Source organism: Oncorhynchus kisutch, linkage group LG17 (genome assembly GCF_002021735.2).
Source record: "Oncorhynchus kisutch isolate 150728-3 linkage group LG17, Okis_V2, whole genome shotgun sequence".
In the NCBI taxonomy this organism is placed as follows: Eukaryota; Metazoa; Chordata; class Actinopteri; order Salmoniformes; family Salmonidae; genus Oncorhynchus; species Oncorhynchus kisutch.
The window spans coordinates 20,820,794-20,841,341 of record NC_034190.2 but is presented as its reverse complement, the minus strand read 5'-3'; the positions used below and the strand labels follow the sequence as shown (position 1 = coordinate 20,841,341).

General features: G+C 45.1%; 1 protein-coding gene across 1 annotated transcript in view; it reads right to left on the bottom strand.

Moving 5' to 3' along the window:
• The window catches only part of rapgef5a (Rap guanine nucleotide exchange factor (GEF) 5a), a 70,939-nt gene that overhangs the window by 9,458 nt on the left and 40,933 nt on the right, over window positions 1-20,548 (bottom strand). Inside the window, exons 10-16 of the mRNA XM_031793183.1 lie at window positions 13,577-13,755; window positions 12,494-12,594; window positions 4,737-4,815; window positions 4,514-4,664; window positions 4,192-4,283; window positions 3,967-3,997; window positions 3,319-3,397 (exon numbers count right to left, since the gene is read on the bottom strand). Coding sequence (XP_031649043.1) covers window positions 3,319-3,397; window positions 3,967-3,997; window positions 4,192-4,283; window positions 4,514-4,664; window positions 4,737-4,815; window positions 12,494-12,594; window positions 13,577-13,755 — 712 coding nt within the window. The remainder of the gene's footprint in view (window positions 1-3,318; window positions 3,398-3,966; window positions 3,998-4,191; window positions 4,284-4,513; window positions 4,665-4,736; window positions 4,816-12,493; window positions 12,595-13,576; window positions 13,756-20,548) is intronic.

The window sequence follows — 20,548 nt, the reverse complement described above, 5'->3', positions numbered from 1 at the left end:
GCCTGTGTTTATGTCTCTTCACAGTCCCCGCTGGCCACTTTGAGCCAGGAGAGATTGACATGCATATTATTAATATTAGCTCTCTGTGTACATCCAAGGGCCAGCCGTGCTGCCCCGTTCTGAGCCAATTGCAATTTTCCTCGGTCCCTCTTTGTGGCACCTGACCACATGACTGAACAGTAGTCCAGGTGCGACAAAACTAGGGCTTGTAGGACCTGCCTTGTTGATAGTGTTGTTAAAAATGCAGAGTAACGCTTTATTATGGACAGACTTCTCCCCATCTTAGCTACTGTTGTATCAATATGTTTTGACCATGACCATTGACAATCCAGGTAAGGGGCCTAGACTGCTGCCCTCTTGATCTACCTGGAGAGGCTTCCACTAAAGAACTCCCTCTGTGATCTGTTAGACTGCTGTACCATTCAGAGGGTGAATGGGCAAGACAAAATATCTAAGTGCCTTTGAACGGGGTATGGTAGTAGGTGCCAGGGGCACCGGTTTGTGTCAAGAACTGCAATGGTGCTGAGTCTTTCATGCTCAACAGTTTCTCATGTGTATCAAGAATGGTCCACCACCCAAAGGACATCCAGCCAACTTGACACAACTGTGGAAAGCATTGGAGTCAACATGGGTTAGCATCCCTGTGGAACGCCCTGACGAATTGAGTCTGTTCTGAGGGCAAAAGGGGGGGTGCAACTCAATATTAGGAAGGTGTTCCTAATGTTTGGTATACTCAGTGTACAGTGCCTTGCAAAGGTATTCACCCCCCTTGGCGTTTTTCCTATTTTGTTGCATTACAACCTGTAATTTAAATAGATTTCTATTGGGATTTCATGTAATGGACATACACAAAATAGTCCAAATTGGTGAAGTGAAATTTAAAAAATGACTTGTTTCAAAAAAGTCTAAAAAATAAAAAGCGGAAAGTGTTACGTGCAACACCACTAAACAAGGGGCACCACCAAGCAAGCGGCACTATGAAGACCACAGAGCTCTCCAAACAGGTCAGAGACAAAGTTGTGAAGTACAGATTAAGGTTGAGTTATAAAAAAATATCCAAAACTTTGAACATCCCAGCGAGCACCATTAAATACATTATAAAAAAATGGAAAGAATATGGCACCACAACAAACCTGCCAAAAGAGGGCCGCCCACCAAAACCAAGACCAGGCAAAGAGGGCATAAATCTGAGAGGCAACAAAGAGACCAAAGATAACCCTGAAGGAGCTGCAAAGCTCCATATTGGAGTATCTGTCCATAGGACCACTTTAAGCCGTATACTCCACAGAGCTGGGCTTTATGGAAGAGTGGCCAGAAAAAAATAATAAAACATGTTTGGTGTTCGCCAAAAGGCATGTAGGAGACTCCCAAAACATATGGAAAAACGTACTCTGGTCAGATGAGACTAAAATGTAGCTTTTTGGCCATCAAGGAAAACACTATGTCTGGCACAAACCCAACACATCACATCACCCGAAAACACCATCATGGTGGTGGCAGCATCATGATGTGGGGATGTTTTTCCTCGGCAAGGACTGGGTAACTGGTCAGAATTGAAGGAATGATGGATGGCGCTAAATACAGGGAAATTCTTGAGGGAAACCTGTTTCAGTCTTCCAGAGATTTGAGACTGGGACGGAGGTTCACCTTCCAGCAGGACAATGACCCTAAGCATACTGCTAAAGCAGCACTCGAATGGTTTAAGGGGAAACATTTAAACGTCTTGGAATGGCCTAGTCAAAGCCCAGACCTCAATCCAATTGAGAATCTGTGGTATGACTTAAAGATTGCTGTACACCAGCGGAACCCATCCAACTTGAAGGAGCTGGAGCAGTTTTGCCTTGAAGAATGGTCAAAAATCCAACTTGCTAGATGTGCCAAGCTTATAGACATACCCCAAGAGACTTGCAGCTGTAATTGCTGCAAAAATTGTCTCTACAAAGTATTGACTTTGGGGGGTGAATAGTTATGCACGCTCAAGTTCTGTTTTTGTTGTATTATTTCTTGTTTGTTTCACAATTAAAAATATTTTGCATCTTCAAAGTGGTAGGCTTGTTGGGTAAATCAAATGATACAAACCCCCCAAAAATCTATTTTAATTCCAGGTTGTAAAGGCAACAAAATAGGGAAAATGCCAAGGGGATGAATACTTTCGCAAACCACTGTATATTCAGGACCAAATTAGCATGTGGTGTTAAACAAATCAAGGACAAAACCACAAGGGGAAATGGGCAGCTTATATTTGGTTTAAACCTAAACTTAGAACGTACACTCTCACCAACGAGAACTACACCCCTGAAGCATATGTCCTCCTGAACCTAACAAAAAACCAAATGTCCGTTTGTGCACCACTCAGATCCGGCACCCTCGCTCTGGCTACAGAGACGCAGAGATTTAACAGATTGTCCGAAGAGAGAATTTGCCTACTGTGTGAACTTGGGCAAATCGAAAAGGAAATCCATTTAGTGTTTTATTGCCCTCTGGATGGCGATCTGAGACATGTTCTTTTTTTGTAAAAATGTTGGTGATAAACCTGAAGTATTCTGCTTACGGGACGAGCAGAGGCTTGAAATCAGACAGGGCGTGTTTGAGATTGATCAGTTATTTCACAATGTACACAATGTACTGAGAAATGTACTGGTTGTGTAGTGTGGCTAGATGGTAGCTGGTTGTGTAGTGTGACTAGATGGTAGCTGGTTGTGTAGTGTGGCTAGATGGTAGCTGGTTGTGTAGTGTGGCTAGATGGTAGCTGGTTGTGTAGTGTGGCTAGATGGTAGCTGGTTGTGTAGTGTGGCTAGATGGTAGCTGGTTGTGTAGTGTGGCTAGATGGTAGCTGGTTGTGTAGTGTGGCTAGATGGTAGCTGGTTGTGTAGTGTGGCTAGATGGTAGCTGGTTGTGTAGTGTGGCTAGATGGTTGCTGGTTGTGTAGTGTGGCTAGATGGTAGCTGGTTGTGTAGTGTGGCTAGATGGTAGCTGGTTGTGTAGTGTGGCTAGATGGTTGCTGGTTGTGTAGTGTGGCTAGATGGTAGCTGGTTGTGTAGTGTGGCTAGATGGTAGCTGGTTGTGTAGTGTGGCTAGATGGTAGCTGGTTGTGTAGTGTGGCTAGATAGCTGTACAGGCTGTGATTATTGTATGCATATCATTTGGAAAATGTTATTTTGTTTTGATTACAAAGAAAATGTCACTGTGTTTAGTAGTGTCTTGTAGACCCATGTGGGCTGGGCACCGCTAAGCGTATGACACTTCAATAAATCATATCAATCAAAATCAATAATATCAATCACATACAATCACAGTATCACGTGTGTGTGTTCTCACCCTCTTTGGTGTCAGCCCGAGGGAAGCGGAGTGGCAGACTGTTCTCCTTTAAACTGAGCTGCTGGAACAGAGGCTTACTCTGGAGAGACAGACAGAGAAATACAGGGATGAAGACAGAAGGGAGGGGAGAGAGAGGGATGGGGAGAAAGAATGAGAAAGAGAGGGGGATAAAGAGAGATGGAGAGGAGAGAGGGAGAAGGGACATAAACCATTAGATTATAAAAGGGACACTAGGATTTTGGCAATGAAGCCATTTATATACTTCCTCAGTGTCAGATTGAACTCGTGGATAAAAAATGTATGTCTCTGCGTGCAGTTTGAAGGAAGTTGCTAACTAGTGTCAGCGCAATGACTGGGGGAGTCTATGGTAACGGCTAGCATGCTAGTAGACACCATAGCCTTCCAGTCATTGTGCTAACGCTAGTTAGCATTTGCTCGCAAAACTAGCTCTTACCTCCATTCATACTGGATGCAGAGACATAACAATGCAATCCATGAGTTCATCTGACTCTGGGGAAGTAGATAAAGGATTTCACTGCCAAAATCCCAAAGTATCCCTTTAACTTGGCAGTGACGGATCATTTTCGTCTACCAATTATCCCCCCCCATTTTCTCTCTCTCCCCTCGCCCTTCTTCCATCCCTCTCACCTTTTGTTGTGGAGGACATTCATCCACTGTGCTGAAACAAAAACAAACAGAGAAACAAATAAACAACTCCATATTTGCTTGTTCATAAATAAAGATTTACTTGAGAATTGAAGCTTCCGTTTCCTCTATCCCCCCACAGACAAACCATAGGCTGTGCTCATGTCTCATAAACAATGGCGTCCTTGTGCTGTACATGCACACACACGGATACACACACACACTCACTGTCTACGTCGTAGAAGCTTCTGGAACTCCTTCATGTCTTTCTCCAGAGACGGAAACTCATAAAGATCCTCTAACACACACCTGGAGAGAGTCTGACACAGACACACACAAACTGACACTTAGAGATATATTTAGGTTTAAGTATTGTAAATGTATGTGCAGACATGTGCCAGGGAGAAAACAAAGCTGCAAGCTCACAAGCACACAAACACTTAAGTTATTGCTGTCACTGACATGCAGAATATAACTCCTTTCCTTCCAGTTACTAGGCAGCTATTACCCTCACAAACTGGTTACCAAACCTGTGTGTGTCTCCTCCTACCTTCATGAATGCCTTGATGTGTTCGTCCTCTCGTAGGAAGTCCTTATATAGGCGTGTCCAGTGAGCAACTAGGTGTAATACTTTCCTCTTCCTATAGAGGGCCTCCTTTCCATCCTCCTGACCTTGACCATGCACACGCTTACTGCTGTAGGTGGGACAAGTTAAGGACAATACACATTACACAGAAACACAGACAGACACACATGCAGTGTGTAAAGGATATTGTCCGAGCAGGGCCTGACAGAGGTCGTTGGTCGTCATGAACACTAGGTACGTCAACAGGAAGTCATCCAGCAGCAGCTCTGAAACAGGAAATGCATCACAGGTCACGAACCTCTATATCTCAGACAGTGAGAGAAAGACAGGAACGTTGAATGAGGGTTTGTGTCAGAAGGGCGTGGGTCAGATTAGAGTCCACAGCAACATGTTATTTGAGTTCTGAAGGCAGCGGCCTAACCAATAGACTTCCCCAGGCCCACCTACAGTGAGGGGGAAAAAGTATTTGATCCCCTGCTGATTTTGTACATTTGCCCACTGACAAAGAAATGATCAGTTTATAATTTTAATGGTAGGTTTATTTGAACAGTGAGAGACAGAATAACAACAACAAAAATCCAGAAAAACGCATGTCAAAAATGTTATAAATTGATTTGCATTTTAATGAGGGAAATAAGTATTTGACCCCCTCTCAATCAGAAAGATTTCTGTCTCCCAGGTGTCTTTTATAAGGTAACGAGCTGAGATTAGGAGCACACTCTTAAAGGGAGTGCTCCTAATCTCAGTTTGTTACCTGTATAAAAGACACCTGTCCACAGAAGCAATCAATCAATCAGATTCCAAACTCTCCACCATGGTGACAAAACCCTTGTTGGCAATCACAGAGGTCAGACGTTTCTTGTAGTTGGCCACCAGGTTTGCACACATCTCAGGAGGGATTTTGTCCCACACCTCTTGGTAGATCTTCTCCAAGTCATTAAGGTTTCGAGGCTGACGTTTGGCCACTCGAACCTTCAGCTCCCTCCAAAGATTTTCTATGGGATTAAGGTCTGGAGACTGACTAGGCCACTCCAGGACCTTAATGTGCTTCTTCTTGAGCCACTCCTTTGTTGCCTTGGCCATGTGTTTTGGGTCATTGTCATGCTGGAATACCCATCCACAACCCATTTTCAATGCCCTGGCTGAGGGAAGGAGGTTCTCACTCAAGATTTGACGGTACATGGCCCCGTCCATCGTCCCTTTGATGCGGTGAAGTTGTCCTGTCCCCTTAGCAGAAAAACACCCCCAAAGCATAATGTTTCCACCTCCATGTTTGACGGTGGGGATGGTGTTCTTGGGGTCATAGCCAGCATTCCTCCTCCTCCAAACACGGCGATTTGAGTTGATGCTAAAGAGCTCCACTATGGTGTCTACTAGCATGCCAACGAGAGCGTACAGGTTGCAGTCGTGGGTAGTATATGGGGCTTTGGTGACAAAACGGATGGCACTGTGATAGACTGCATCAAATTTATTGAGTAGGGTATTGGAGGCTATTTTGTAAATGACATCGCCAAAGTAGAGGATCGGTAGGATCGTCAGTTTTACGAGGGTATGTTTGGCAGCATGAGTGAAGGATGCTTTGTTGCGAAATAGGAAGCCAATTCCAGATTTAACTTTGGATTGGAGATGTGTGATGTGAGTCTGGAAGGAGAGTTTACAGTCTAACCAGACACCTAGGTATTTGTAGTTGTCCACATATTCTAAGTCAGAACCATCCAGAGTAGTGATGCTGGACGGGCGGGCAGGTGCAGGCAGCGATCGGTTGAAGAGCATGCATTTAGTTTTACTTGTATTTAAGAGCAGTTGGAGACCACGGAAGGAGAGTTGTATGGCATTGAAGCTTGCCTGGAGGGTTGTTAACACAGTGTCCAAAGAAGGGCCAGAAGTATACAGAATGGTGTCGTCTGCGTAGAGGTGGATCAGAGACTCACCAGCAGCAAGACATCATTGATGTATACAGAGAAGAGAGTCGGCCCAAGAATTGAACCCTGTGGCACCCCCATAGAGACTGCCAGAGGCCCGGAGAACAGGCCCTCCGATTTGACACACTGAATTCTATCAGGGAAGTAGTTGGTGAACCAGGCGAGGCAATCATTTGAGAGACCAAGGCTATCGAGTCTGTCAATGAGGATGTGGTGATTGACAGAGTCGAAAGCCTTGGCCAGGTCAACGAATACGCCTGCACAGTATTGTTTCTAATCGATGGCGGCTAAGATATCGTTTAGGACCTTTGAGCATGGCTGAGGTGCACCCATGACCAGCTCTGAAACCAGATTGCATAGCGGAGAAGGTGCGGTGGGATTCGAAATGGTCGGTAATCTGTTTGTTGACTTGGCTTTCGAAGACCTTAGAAAGGCATGGTAGGATAGATATAGGTCTGTAGCAGTTTGGGTCAAGAGTGTTCCTGCCCTTTAAAGAGGGGGATGACCACAGCTGCTTTCCAATCTTTGGGAAACTCAGACGACAGGAAAGAGAGGTTGAACAGGCTAGTAATAGGGGTTGCAACAATTTTGGCAGATCATTTTTTAGAAAGAAAGGGTCCAGATTGTCTAGCCCGGCTGATTTGTAGGGGTCCAGATATTGCAGCTCTTTCAGAACATCAGCTGACTGGATTTGGGAGAAGGAGAAATGGGGAAGGCTTGGGCGAGTTGCTGTGGGGGGTACAGTGCAGTTGACCGGGGTAGGGGTAGCCAGGTGGAAAGCATGGCCAGCCGTAGAAAAATGCTTATTGAAATTCTCAATTATAGTGGATTTATCGGTGGTGACAGAGTTTCCTATCCTCAGTGCAGTGGGCAGATGGGAGGAGGTGTTCTTATTCTCCATGGACTTTACAGTGTCCCAGAACATTTTTGAGTTTGTGTTGCAGGAAGCAAATTTGAAAACAGCAGAGGTGTATTTAGAGAGCAAGTTGTTTAGGATGATATCTATGAGGGTGCCCGTGTGTACGGCTTTGGGGTGGTACCTGGTAGGTTCTTTGATAATTTGTGTGAGATTGAGGGCATCAAGCTTAGATTGTAGTAATCAAGTAGTAACCAAAAAAGTGTTAAACAAATCAAAATATATTTTATATTTGAGATTCTTCAAAGTAGCCACCCTTCGCCTTGTTGACAGCTTTGCACACTCTTGGCATTTTCTCAACCAACTTCACCTGGAATGCTTTTTCAACGGTCTTGAAGGAGTTCCCACATATGCTGAGGACTTGTTGGCTGCTTTTCCTTGACTGCAGTGCAACTCATCCCAAACCATCTCAACTGGGTTGAGGTCAGTGATTGTGGAGGCCAGGTCATCTGATGTAGCACTCCATCACTCTCTTGGTCAAATAGGCCTTACACAGCCTGGAAGTATGTTGGGTCAGTGTCCTGTTGAAAAACAAATGATAGTCCCACTAAGCGCAAATCAGATGGGATGGTGTATCACTGCAGAATGCTGTGGTAGCCATGCTGGTTAAGTGTGCCTTGAATTCAGAATAAATCACAGACAGTGTCACCAGTAAAGTGCCCCCACACCATCACACCTCCTCCTCCATGCTTCACGGTGGGAACCACAAATGCGGAGATCATCCGTTCACCTACTCTGCATCTCACAAAGACACGGCAATCTAATGTCCATTGCTTGTGTTTCTTGGCCCAAGCAAGTCTCTTCTTCTTATTGCTGTCCTTTAGTTGTGGTTTCTTTGCAGCAATTCGATCATGAAGGCCTGATTCACACAGTCTCCTCTGGACAGTTGATGTTGCGATGTGTATGTTTACTTGAACTCTGTGAAGCATTTACAGTGCCTTGCGAAAGTATTCGGCCCCCTTGAACTTTGCGACCTTTTGCCACATTTCAGGCTTCAAACATAAAGATATAAAACTGTATTTTTTTGTGAAGAATCAACAACAAGTGGGACACAATCATGAAGTGGAACGACATTTATTGGATATTTCAAACTTTTTTAACAAATCAAAAACGGAAAAATTGGGCGTGCAAAATTATTCAGCCCCCTTAAGTTAATACTTTGTAGCGCCACCTTTTGCTGCGATTACAGCTGTAAGTCGCTTGGGGTATGTCTCTATCAGTTTTGCACATTGAGAGACTGACATTTTTTTCCATTCCTCCTTGCAAAACAGCTCGAGCTCAGTGAGGTTGGATGGAGAGCATTTGTGAACAGCAGTTTTCACTTCTTTCCACAGATTCTCGATTGGATTCAGGTCTGGACTTTGACTTGGCCATTCTAACACCTGGATATGTTTATTTTTGAACCATTCCATTGTAGATTTTGCTTTATGTTTTGGATCATTGTCTTGTTGGAAGACAAATCTCCGTCCCAGTCTCAGGTCTTTTGCAGACTCCATCAGGTTTTCTTCCAGAATGGTCCTGTATTTGGCTCCATCCATCTTCCCATCAATTTTAACCATCTTCCCTGTCCCTGCTGAAGAAAAGCAGGCCCAAACCATGATGCTGCCACCACCATGTTTGACAGTGGGGATGGTGTGTTCAGGGTGATGGGCTGTGTTGCTTTTACGCCAAACATAACGTTTTGCATTGTTGCCAAAAAGTTCAATTATGGTTTCATCTGACCAGAGCACCTTCTTCCACATGTTTGGTGTGTCTCCCAGGTGGCTTGTGGCAAACTTTAAACAACACTCACTTTTTATGGATATCTTTAAGAAATGGCTTTCTTCTTGCCACTCTTCCATAAAGGCCAGATTTGTGCAATATACGACTGATTGTTGTCCTATGGACAGAGTCTCCCACCTCAGCTGTAGATCTCTGCAGTTCATCCAGAGTGATCATGGGCCTCTTGGCTGCATCTCTGATCAGTCTTCTCCTTGTATGAGCTGAAAGTTTAGAGGGACGGCCAGGTCTTGGTAGATTTGCAGTGGTCTGATACTCATTCAATTTCAATATTATCGCTTGCACAGTGCTCCTTGGGATGTTTAAAGCTTGGGAAATCTTTTTGTATCCAACTCCGGCTTTAAACTTCTTCACAACAGTATCTCGGACCTGCCTGGTGTGTTCCTTGTTCTTCATGATGCTCTCTGCGCTTTTAACGGACCTCTGAGACTATCACAGTGCAGGTGCATTTATACGGAGACTTGATTACACACAGGTGGATTGTATTTATCATCATTAGTCATTTAGGTCAACATTGGATCATTCAGAGATCCTCACTGAACTTCTGGAGAGAGTTTGCTGCACTGAAAGTAAAGGGGCTGAATAATTTTGCACGCCCAATTTTTCAGTTTTTGATTTGTTAAAAAAGTTTGAAATATCCAATAAATGTCGTTCCACTTCATGATTGTGTCCCACACAATCAAAATACAGTTTTATATCTTTATGTTTGAAGCCTGAAATGTGGCAAAAGGTCGCAAAGTTCAAGGTGACCAAATACTTATTTTCCACCATAATTTGCAAATAAATTCATTACAAATCCTACAATGTGATTTTCTGGATTTTGTTTCCTAATTTTGTCTGTTATAGTTGAAGTGTACCTATGATGAAAATTACAGGCCTCTCTCATCTTTTTAAGTGGGAGAACTTGCACAATTGGTGGCTGACTAAATACTTTTTTGCCCCACTGTATAGAGCCTTGTTATTGTTATTTTATTGGTCAGTTTTTTTTACATGAGTTTATTTAGCAAATATTTTCTTTCTGCATTGTTGGTTAATGGCTTGTAAGTAAGCATTTAACGGTAAGGTCTAAACCTGTTATATTCGGCGCATGTGACAAAGATTTTTTCGTTGTTGATTTGATTTGACATGAGAACAGGCCGTGGCTTGGGTGGCTGAGGTCAATGATGATTTTCTTGACCTGGTGTTTTTGGTGTCCTTCATGACGATGGAAGTGAGTGCTACGGGTAGTCATTCAGTTCACTTACTTTCCCTTTTTGGGCACAGGGATGACAGTGGACATCTTGAAGCAGGTGGGGCTAATGACCCGAGCTGAAAATGTCCAAAAACACAACAGCTAGCTGGTCTGCACATGTTCTGAGGGTGGAACTATAAGGCTAGTTGGTCTGCACATGCTCTGAGGGTGGAACTATACAGCTAGCTGGTCTGCACATGCTCTGAGGGTGGAACTATAAAGCTAGCTGGCAATTAGAGCAGGTGAGACATAAAAAGTGTATGGTTAGAAAGGTTAACTTCTCTATTACAGTAAAATAATGTCTCAATGTGCTTCAGTGTCCATATGACCCAGTCGGTTGGACCAAACCTCAAATGCAAATAACGAGTTGAGACCGCTTGTCAGAGAGGAAGGAGTGACCTCTCAGCTTTGCTGTTGTAAGTGGTGGAGGAGGGGCTTAGTGTGTGTGTGTGTGTGTGTGTGTGTATAAACAGAGAGGAAGAGGCAAAGCGCGAGGTTTCACTCTCGCCATAATCAGTTAAAAATAAACCCAATGCGTTTCTATGAGTTTATTTTGGACCTAAGCTTGTCGCCTGCCTCACAGCCTTTGGGACAATGACTCTCATTGTTAGGGCGAAGACATGAGCATCTCGTCATGATATACAGGTCTCTGGTGTAAATGGGAAGGAGCAAAGGAGTCAAGACAAATTACAACATGAGAACCAGCGGACATAAACGACATACAGGCATTTGGAATATCATGCAAAAACATACATTTGATTTATTTTGAAACATCGCCCACTTCTCACTGAAGAGTGTGGTTTCAGAAGGAATGGTTTAAGTAATGGTGGATTATACAGGTCCAGCCCTGGCAATGCAGTTTCATGAAGGGCTGAGAATGCAGTTGGCCTGAGCAAGGCGCTGAATCACTGATCTACAAATCATCTTACATCCCTAATAGCCACTCATTATGTTATCAAGATTAGTGCATCTGTGCAGACTGAGCTTGCTGCACAACGTTAAACTCTGTCCATGGGAAACATGTGACAAAAAAAGTAATGGTTCCGCAGAGCAGTGGATAGAGCAGCCGAAAGGTTCCTATGAATAATTAACTAACCAGCTGTCTGACGTTTAGATAGGAAAGCAAGCTTTTCATAGAACACCACATTAAATGACTAGACTATTTAGCTGGCTTCTACCTCTTTCCTTCTCTCCACCCCTCTCCTCTCCTTCCACCCTACCGTTCCCATTTTCCTCCCTCCTTCCAACTGCTTTCATTTTCTCCATGTTAACGCCTCTCCTTCACTCCTACAATTTCATCTACACACACACACCACCCCCGGGCCACAGATCTAATCTTAGTAATCAGGTATTGCAGTGTTGTGCGTTAATCTCGCTTTAGGCTTGTTTCAGCTTGTTAAACATGTTTCTGTTTAAAAAACACACACACGTGCACGCGCGCGCACGCACTCACTCACACAGGCACGCATGCGCGAGTACACACACTCCTCTCTTTCTTTTCTTTCAGCTCTCTTTTTGACTGGTGATCATTAGGGCCGAAGACTCATTTACCCAATATGGTCTTTTGTCAGCGTTTCCCAATAGGTCACGCTAGTTAGACAACACTGAAATATGCTACAATATATTCCTAGGAAAGAAAAGAAGAAAGAAAGAATGAAGAACAGTAGAAGTAGTGGTTATGTTGAAACATGTTAGGACATTCCTAAGAGCAGGGGAGGGATTGGTGCACACAAACAAACACACAAATTAAATTATTTGGTGTACATTTAAATAAGTGTAATGGACTGAGTACAGATCTTTGGGGGATCCCACAATCATCAAACTATCTGCTGTGTGTATGTGTGACCAGAAGTCCCCACAAGAATAGTAAACTAACAAAAATTTGACCAATTGGGGACATTCTGTTAGTTCCCACAAAGTCAAATGCTATTTCTAAGGGGTTTAGGGTTAAGGTAGAATTTGTGTTAGGGTTTGAATTAGGTTTAGGGGTTATGGTTAGAAGTCAGGGTTAGGTTTTGGGGTTAAGGTTAACTAGGATTTAACAAGACTGTGTTAAGGATAAACAAGACTGTGTGTGTGTGTACGTGTTTACTCACCAGACACTCTGCTCTCCGGTGCTCCTCTCTGGTCATCCAGTCGTAGGTCACTCAGCAGGTGTTCTAGAATCTTCAGGGGTGTTCCAGACACCACCACATACCTAAACAGACACACACAGAGAAAAGTCAAGCATAAACGAGGACTCACACACACACAAACACGCACGATACACACATACCAACACACCTGTCAGAAGCACAGGAAGAAGAGCAGGAATAGTAATCCTCAGAGCTTCTATCTCTCCTTTCTCTCTCTTCCCTCTCCTCCTCTCCCTCCTCATCCTCCCCTTCCTCATCAATGTAAGGTAGACTACTCCAGTCATCTTCATCCTCATCGTCAATGTAGAGCAGGTAAGGGACATTGAAGGTCGGGACAGAACTACTACAACAGTCATCTTCATCATCATCACTACCGTCTTCATCTTCCTCTGCCTCCACTAGTGTGACAGTTCTCAAGTCCATCTCAATTCCTCCAGAGGATTTGCTCTCCCTAGCGTAACATGCTGAGCCAGGGTGCTCTGTCCTGGGCTGAAGAGCCAGCCTGCTTCCCCTGCCTGCCTGGAGCTCCACAGATATAGAGGCTATAGTAGCTCTACCCCAAAAGGGGATGTACTGAGGCCTCCCCTCTCCCTGCCTACCACCAGAGACACACACACACCCTTTATAATGTGTAAACACACCCTCTAGGCAGCAAACAGTCTTGCTTTCTTTTGATTTGTTTCTCCCTTCAAGACAAGAAAATCATTCTCTCTCTGCTTGCAGCTAAAACACACACGTTCTCTGTCATAACACACACAAACTCACACACATCCTCTAGGAAGCAAACACACAATCTATCTTGTCAGGGCAGATGCTTGTGTGCGTGCAGGCATGCAAAGGGTGTGACTTAAGAGAGGGAAAAGGAGGGGGAATGTAAAATATTTTTCTTGACATGGCTTTCAACGAACAGGTTTGTCTGGGACATACACAGCATACAGTTTGAAGTCTTTATAGATCATATATAACGTTTACATGATTAATTAGTATATTCCAGCAACGCCCACAAAGACAGAGATATTGAAATTGAAAGATAAGGATACTGACCTCTTCTCTCCGTCCTCCTCTCTGGCCCCTCCCCCTGATGGCGAGGAAGCGGGGTTAGGTGATGTCACTGATGATGGCGAGGAAGCGGGGTTAGGTGATGTCACTGATGATGGCACTCTCTGTAGCACAAGGACGTCCCGCCCCCTTTCCTTAAGACACACCCTCCCTACTGCCTCTCCCTGAGAGAGAGAGAGAGAGAGAGAGAGAGAGAGAGAGAGAGAGAGAGAGAGAGAGAGAGAGAGAGAGAGAGAGAGAGAGAGAGAGAGAGTTGTACATTGGTATTGTATGCAGAATATAGAGAGAAACAGGAGGACAATGTGTGTTGTGAGGGAGTTTTATAACAGAGTGGAAAATATAATGTAGGGTGTCCAATCAAAAACGTATCTTTTGACCAATGAGTGAAATAATTAATTAATCATTAATAATACATTAATTATGTAGATAATCCTTTAAGAAAACCAATGGTCCTAACCTCATGTCTCTATCATAATCCATTCAAAGGTTACAAGAGTTTTGACCCTTGTAGGATGGCCAGAATTAGGGTGACTAAATCAATGGAGGCCAGAGAAGAAAAAATAGGTCAAAACTCATAAGATAGACTGGATTCTGTGCAAGAATGAAAACTCCTGCTACCTGACAGGCTCACTTTCCTCTCGAACCCACAGGACAAAAAACAACATAGAGCTAAGATGTATATAGATTTTGAGACATAACATGAAGTATTTTCATATTTCAGAGTACACTTGTCATATTAATGCAAAATTCCCATTGTTGTTAGAAGATTTCTCACAAAAAGAAGCATGTCTGTGAAAGGTCAATGGAGCACTGAGCATATAAAAGCTTTTTTATTTTCAAAGCCTTTTAGATTTCATTCAGCTCATGTCATGCAACCTGCGGAATCAACTGTGAAGACCACGACCACCCTATCTCTTGGGCAAGGACCCACCACATCTCCCATCAACTCCCTGTGAGCTGCAGATTAAAACAACGGTCTGATATCTGATACAGGGTTACCCCTCTAAACACACACCAACCACACACACACATGGCACACATAATGTACATCTACACACACAGTTAGAATCTGCTGCAGCAAAACCACATCCATTTAGTTTAAGAAAGTATGCTAGCAATGTAAGAGAAAACAGAGTTTGGACATTTGATGGCCTGAAAGTAAAGGAATTGTCTGAATGTTATATACTAGAGAGACAGAATGTTGTATACTAGAGAGGCAGAATGTTATTTACTAGAGACAGAATGTTGTATACTAGAGACTAGAGGTCGACCGATTAATCGGTATGGCCGATTAATTAGGGCCGATTTCAAGTTGTCGTAACAAATCGGTAATCGGCTTTTTTGGACGCTGATTATGGCCGATTACATTGCACTCCACGAGGAGACTGCATGGCAGGCTGACTACCTGTTACGCGAGTGCAGCAAGGAGCCAAGTTAAGATGCTAGCTAGCATTAAACTTATCTTATAAAAAACAATCAACCTTAACATAATCACTAGTTAACTACACATGGTTGATGATATTACTAGGTTAACTAGCTTGTTCTGCGTTGCATATAATCAATGCGGTGCCTGTACATTTATCATCGAATTACAGCCTACTTCGCCAAACGGGTGATGATTTTACAAAAGCACAATCGTAGCACGAATGTACCAAACCATAAACATCAAAACCTTTCTTAAAATCAATACACAGAAGTATATATTTTAAAACCTGCATATTTAGTTAAAATAAATTCATGTTAGCAGGCAATATTAACTAGGGAAATTGTGTCACTTCTCTTGCGTTCATTGCATGCAGAGTCAGGGTATATGCAACAGTTTGGGCCGCCTGGCTCGATGCGAACAAAATTAGCCAGAATTTTACATAATTATGACATAACATTGAAGGTTGTAACAGCAATATTTAGATTTAGGGTAGCCACACGTTCGGTTGAAAAATCATAATCGGTCGACCTCTACTAGAGACAGAATGTTGTATACTAGAGAGACATAATTTTATATACAAGAGACAGAATAATACAGTGCATTCAGAAAGTATTCAGACCCCTTGACTTTTTCCACATTTTGTTAAGTTAAATCAAATCAAATTTTATTTGTCACATACACATGGTTAGCAGATGTTAATGCGAGTGTAGCGAAATGCTTGTGCTTCTAGTTCCGACAATGCAGTAATAACGAACAAGTAATCTAACTAACAATTCCCCCCAAAAAACTACTGTCTTATACACAGTGTAAGGGGATAAGGAATATGTACATAAGGATATATGAATGAGTGATGGTACAGAGCAGCATAGGCAAGATACAGTAGATGATATCGAGTACAGTATAACATATGAGATGAGTATGTAAACAAAGTGGCATAGTTAAAGTGGCTAGTGATACATGTATTACATAAGGATGCAGTCGATGATATAGAGTCCAGTATATACGTATGCATATGAGATGAATAATGTAGGGTAAGTAACATTATATAAGGTAGCATTGTTTAAAGTGGCTAGTGATATATTTACATAATTTCCCATCAATTCCCATTATTAAAGTGGCTGGAGTTGAGTCAGTGTCATTGACAGTGTGTTGGCAGCAGCCACTCAATGTTAGTGGTGGCTGTTTAACAGTCTGATGGCCTTGAGATAGAAGCTGTTTTTCAGTCTCTCGGTCCCAGCTTTGATGCACCTGTACTGACCTCGCCTTCTGGATGACAGCGGGGTGAACAGGCAGTGGCTCGGGTGGTTGATGTCCTTGATGATCTTTATGGCCTTCCTGTAGCATCGGGTGGTGTAGGTGTCCTGGAGGGCAGGTAGTTTGCCCCCGGTGATGCGTTGTGCAGACCTCACTACCCTCTGGAGAGCCTTACGGTTGAGGGCGGTGCAGTTGCCATACCAGGCGGTGATACAGCCCGCCAGGATGCTCTCGATTGTGCATCTGTAGAAGTTTGTGAGTGCTTTTGGTGACAAGCCAAATTTCTTCATCCTCCTGAGGTTGAAGAGGCGCTGCTGTGCCTTCTTCACGATGCTGTCTGTGTGAGTGGACCAATTCAGTTTGTCTGTGATGTGTATGCCAAGGAACTTAACTTGCTACCCTCTCCACTACTGTTCCATCGATGTGGATAGGGGGGTGTTCCCTCTGCTGTTTCCTGAAGTCCACAATCATCTCCTTAGTTTTGTTGACGTTGAGTGTGAGGTTATTTTCCTGACACCACACTCCGAGGGCCCTCACCTCCTCCCTGTAGGCCGTCTCGTCGTTGTTGGTAATCAAGCCTACCACTGTTGTGTCGTCCGCAAACTTGATGATTGAGTTGGAGGCGTGCGTGGCCACGCAGTCGTGGGTAAACAGGGAGTACAGGAGAGGGCTCAGAACGCACCCTTGTGGGGCCCCAGTGTTGAGGATCAGCGGGGAGGAGATGTTGTTGCCTACCCTCACCACCTGGGGGCGGCCCGTCAGGAAGTCCAGTACCCAGTTGCACAGGGCGGGGTCGAGACCCAGGGTCTCGAGCTTGATGACGAGCTTGCAGGGTACTATGGTGTTGAATGCCGAGCTGTAAGTTACAGCATTATTCTAAAATTGATTCAATTATTTTCCTTATCAACCTACACACAATACCCCATAATGACAAAGCAAAAATGGGTTTTTAGAAATTTTTGCAAATCTATTTAAAAAATTAAAAAATATTCGTATTCACACCCTTTGCTATGAGACTCAAAATTGACCTCAGGGGCATCCTGTTTCCGTTGATCATCCTTGAGATGTTTCTGCAACTTGATTGGAGTCCTACTGAGGTAAATTCAATTAATTGAATATGATTTGGAAAAACACTGTCTATATAAGGTCTCACAGTTGATAGTGCATGTCAGAGCAAGAACCAAGCCATGAGGTCAAAGGAATTGTCAGCAGAACTCCGAGACAGGATTGTGTTTTTTTTTTTTTACCTTTATTTAACTAGGCAAGTCAGTTAAGAACAAATTCTTATTTTCAATGACGTCCTAGGAACGGTGGGTTAACTGCCTGGTTCATGGGCAGAACGACAGATTTTTACCTTGTCAGCTCAGGGATTCGATCTTGCAACCTTTCGGATACTAGTCCAACGCACTAACCACTAGGCTACCTGCCGCCCCGTGTTGAAGAAATGTTTTGGTACCCTTCCCCAGATCTGTGCCTCAACACAGATCTGTTGAGGCACAGATCTGGGGAAGGGTACCAAAACATTTCTGCAGCATTGAAGGTCCCCAAGAACACAGTGGCCTCCATCATTCTTAAATGGAAAAAGTTTTGAACCACCAAGAATCTTCCTAGAGCTGGCTGCCCGACCAAACTGAGCAATTGGGGGAGACAGGCCTTGGTCAGGGAGGTGACCACGAACCCAATGGTCACAGACAGAGCTCCAGAGTTCGTCTGTGGAGATGGGAGAACCGTCCAGGATGACAATCATCTCTGCAGCACTCCACCAATCAGGCAGTTATGGTAGAGTGGCCAGAAGGAAGCCACTCCTCAGTAAAAGGCACATGACAGCCTGCATGGAGTTTTCCAAAGGGCACCTAAAGGACACTCAGACCATGAGAAACAAGATTCTTTGATCTGATAAACGAAGATTGAACTCTTTGGCCTGAATGCCAAGCGTCACGTCTGGAGGAAACCTGGCACCATCCCTACAGTGAAGCATGGTGTCACGTTCTGACCTTTATTTCCTTTGTTTTGTATTTATTTAGTATGGTCAGGGCGTGAGTTGGGTGGGCAGTCTATGTTTGATTTTCTATGATTTGGGATTTCTATGTTTTGGCCTAGTATGGTTCTCAATCAGAGGCAGGTGTCATTAGTTGTCTCTGATTGAGAATCATACTTAGGTAGCCTGGGTTGCACTGTTTGTTGGTGGGTGATTGTCTATGTTGATGGCTTGTTTCAGCGCAGCTCGCATTAGCTTCATGGTTGTTATTTTGTTTACTGTTTTGTAGAGTGTTTCAGTGTTCAGTGTTTTCTTTATTAAAATTCATGATGAACACATATCACGCCGCATTTTGCATTTTGGTCCTCCGATCCTTCTCGCCTCTCCTCTTCATCTGAAGAGGAGGACGACCGTGACAGAATCACCCACCAACCAAGGACCAAGCGGCGTGGTAAAAGACAGCGACGACAGCAGCAGCAGCAACAACAGCGGCCAGCATCACAGGACTCCTGGACATGGGAGGAGATACTCAACGGAGAGGGACCCTGGGCACAGGCTGGGGAATATCGCCGCCCCAAAGCAGAGCTGGAGGCAGCGAAAGCTGAGCGGCAGCGATATGAGGAGGCAGCACGGCAGTGCGACAGGTACGAGAGGCAGCCCCCAAAACATTTTTTTGGGGGGGCAGACGAGGTGTGGTACTAAGCCAGGTAGCAGACCTGAGCTCACTCCTCGTGCTTATTTTAAGCAGCGCATTACTGGTCAGGCACCGTGTTATGCGGTTAAGCGCAGGGTGTCGCCAGTACGTGCCCATAGCCCGGTGCGCTATAGGGCAGCCCCCCGAAAGTGCCATGCGAGTGTGGGCATCGAGCCAGGGCGTATGGTGCCTGCTCAGCGGGTCTGGTCGCCGGTACGCAGTTTTGGTCCAGGGTATCCTGCGCCGGCTCTGCGTGCTGTGTCTCTGGGGCGCTGGGAGGGTGCAGTGCGTCCTCTGCCTGCGCTCCGCTCGTGCCGAGCAAATGTGGGAGTGGAGCCTAAGGGAGAGGTGCGTGTAGTAAGCACTAGATCTCCCGTGGTTACCCACAGCCCGGTTCAACCTGTGCCTGCACTCTGGAGGGTCCGGGCTAGAGTAGTTGTCCAGCCTGGGGAAGTGGTGCCAAGGTTGCGCACCAGAGCTCCAGTGCTCCCCCACAGCCCGGTCCTTCAGGTGCCTCCTCCTAACACCAAGCCTCCTGAAGGTCTCCCCAGCCTGGTGGTTCCTGTGGCAGCCCCACGCACCAGGCTGTCTCTCTGTCTCCTCCCTGCAAGTGGTCCCGCCTGTCCGGCGCTGCTGCCGGAGTCTCCCGCCTGTCCGGCGCTGCTGCCGGAGTCTCCCACCTGTCCGGCGCTGCTGCCGGAGTCTCCCGCCTGTCCGGCGCTGCTGCCGGAGTCTCCCGCCTGTCCGGCGCTGCTGCCGGAGTCTGAGGCGCCAGAGCCCCTCAGCCCAGAGGCGCCAGAGCCCCTCAGCCCAGAGGCGCCAGAGCCCCTCAGCCCAGAGGCGCCAGAGCCCCTGCCCCTCTGTCCAGAGCTTCCGCCCCTCTGTCCAGTGGGGTCATTGAGAAGGGTGGCCCTGGTTAGAAAGCCACGGAGGCGGACAATAAGGCGGACTAAGACTATGGTGAAGTGGGGTCCGCGTCCCGCGCCAGAGCCGCCACCGCGGACAGACGCCCACCCAGACCCTCCCCTATAGGTTAAGGTTTTGCGGCCGGAGTCCACACCTCTGGGGGGGGGGGGGGGGGGGGTACTGTCACGTTCTGACCTTTATTTCATTTGTTTTGTATTTATTTAGTATGGTCAGGGCGTGAGTTGGGTGGGCAGTCTGTTTGATTTTCTATGATTTGGGATTTCTATGTTTCGGCCTAGTATGGTTCTCAATCAGAGGCAGGTCTCATTAGTTGTCTCTGATTGAGAATCATACTTAGGTAGCCTGGGTTGCACTGTTTGTTTGTGGGTGATTGTCTATGTTGATTGCTTGTTTCAGCGCAGTTTGCATTAGCTTCACGGTTGTTATTTTGTTTATTGTTTTTGTATACGGTTTCAGTGTTCAGTGTTTTCTGTATTAAAATTAATGATGAACACATATCACGCCGCATTTTGGTCCTGCGATCCATCTCGCCTCTCCTCTTCAGATGAAGAGGAGGACGACCGTGACACACGGTGATGGTAGCATCATGCTGTGGGGATGTTTTTCAGCAGCAGGGACTGGGAGACAAGTCAGGATCGAGGGAAAGATGAACAGAGCAATGTACAGAGAGATCCTTGA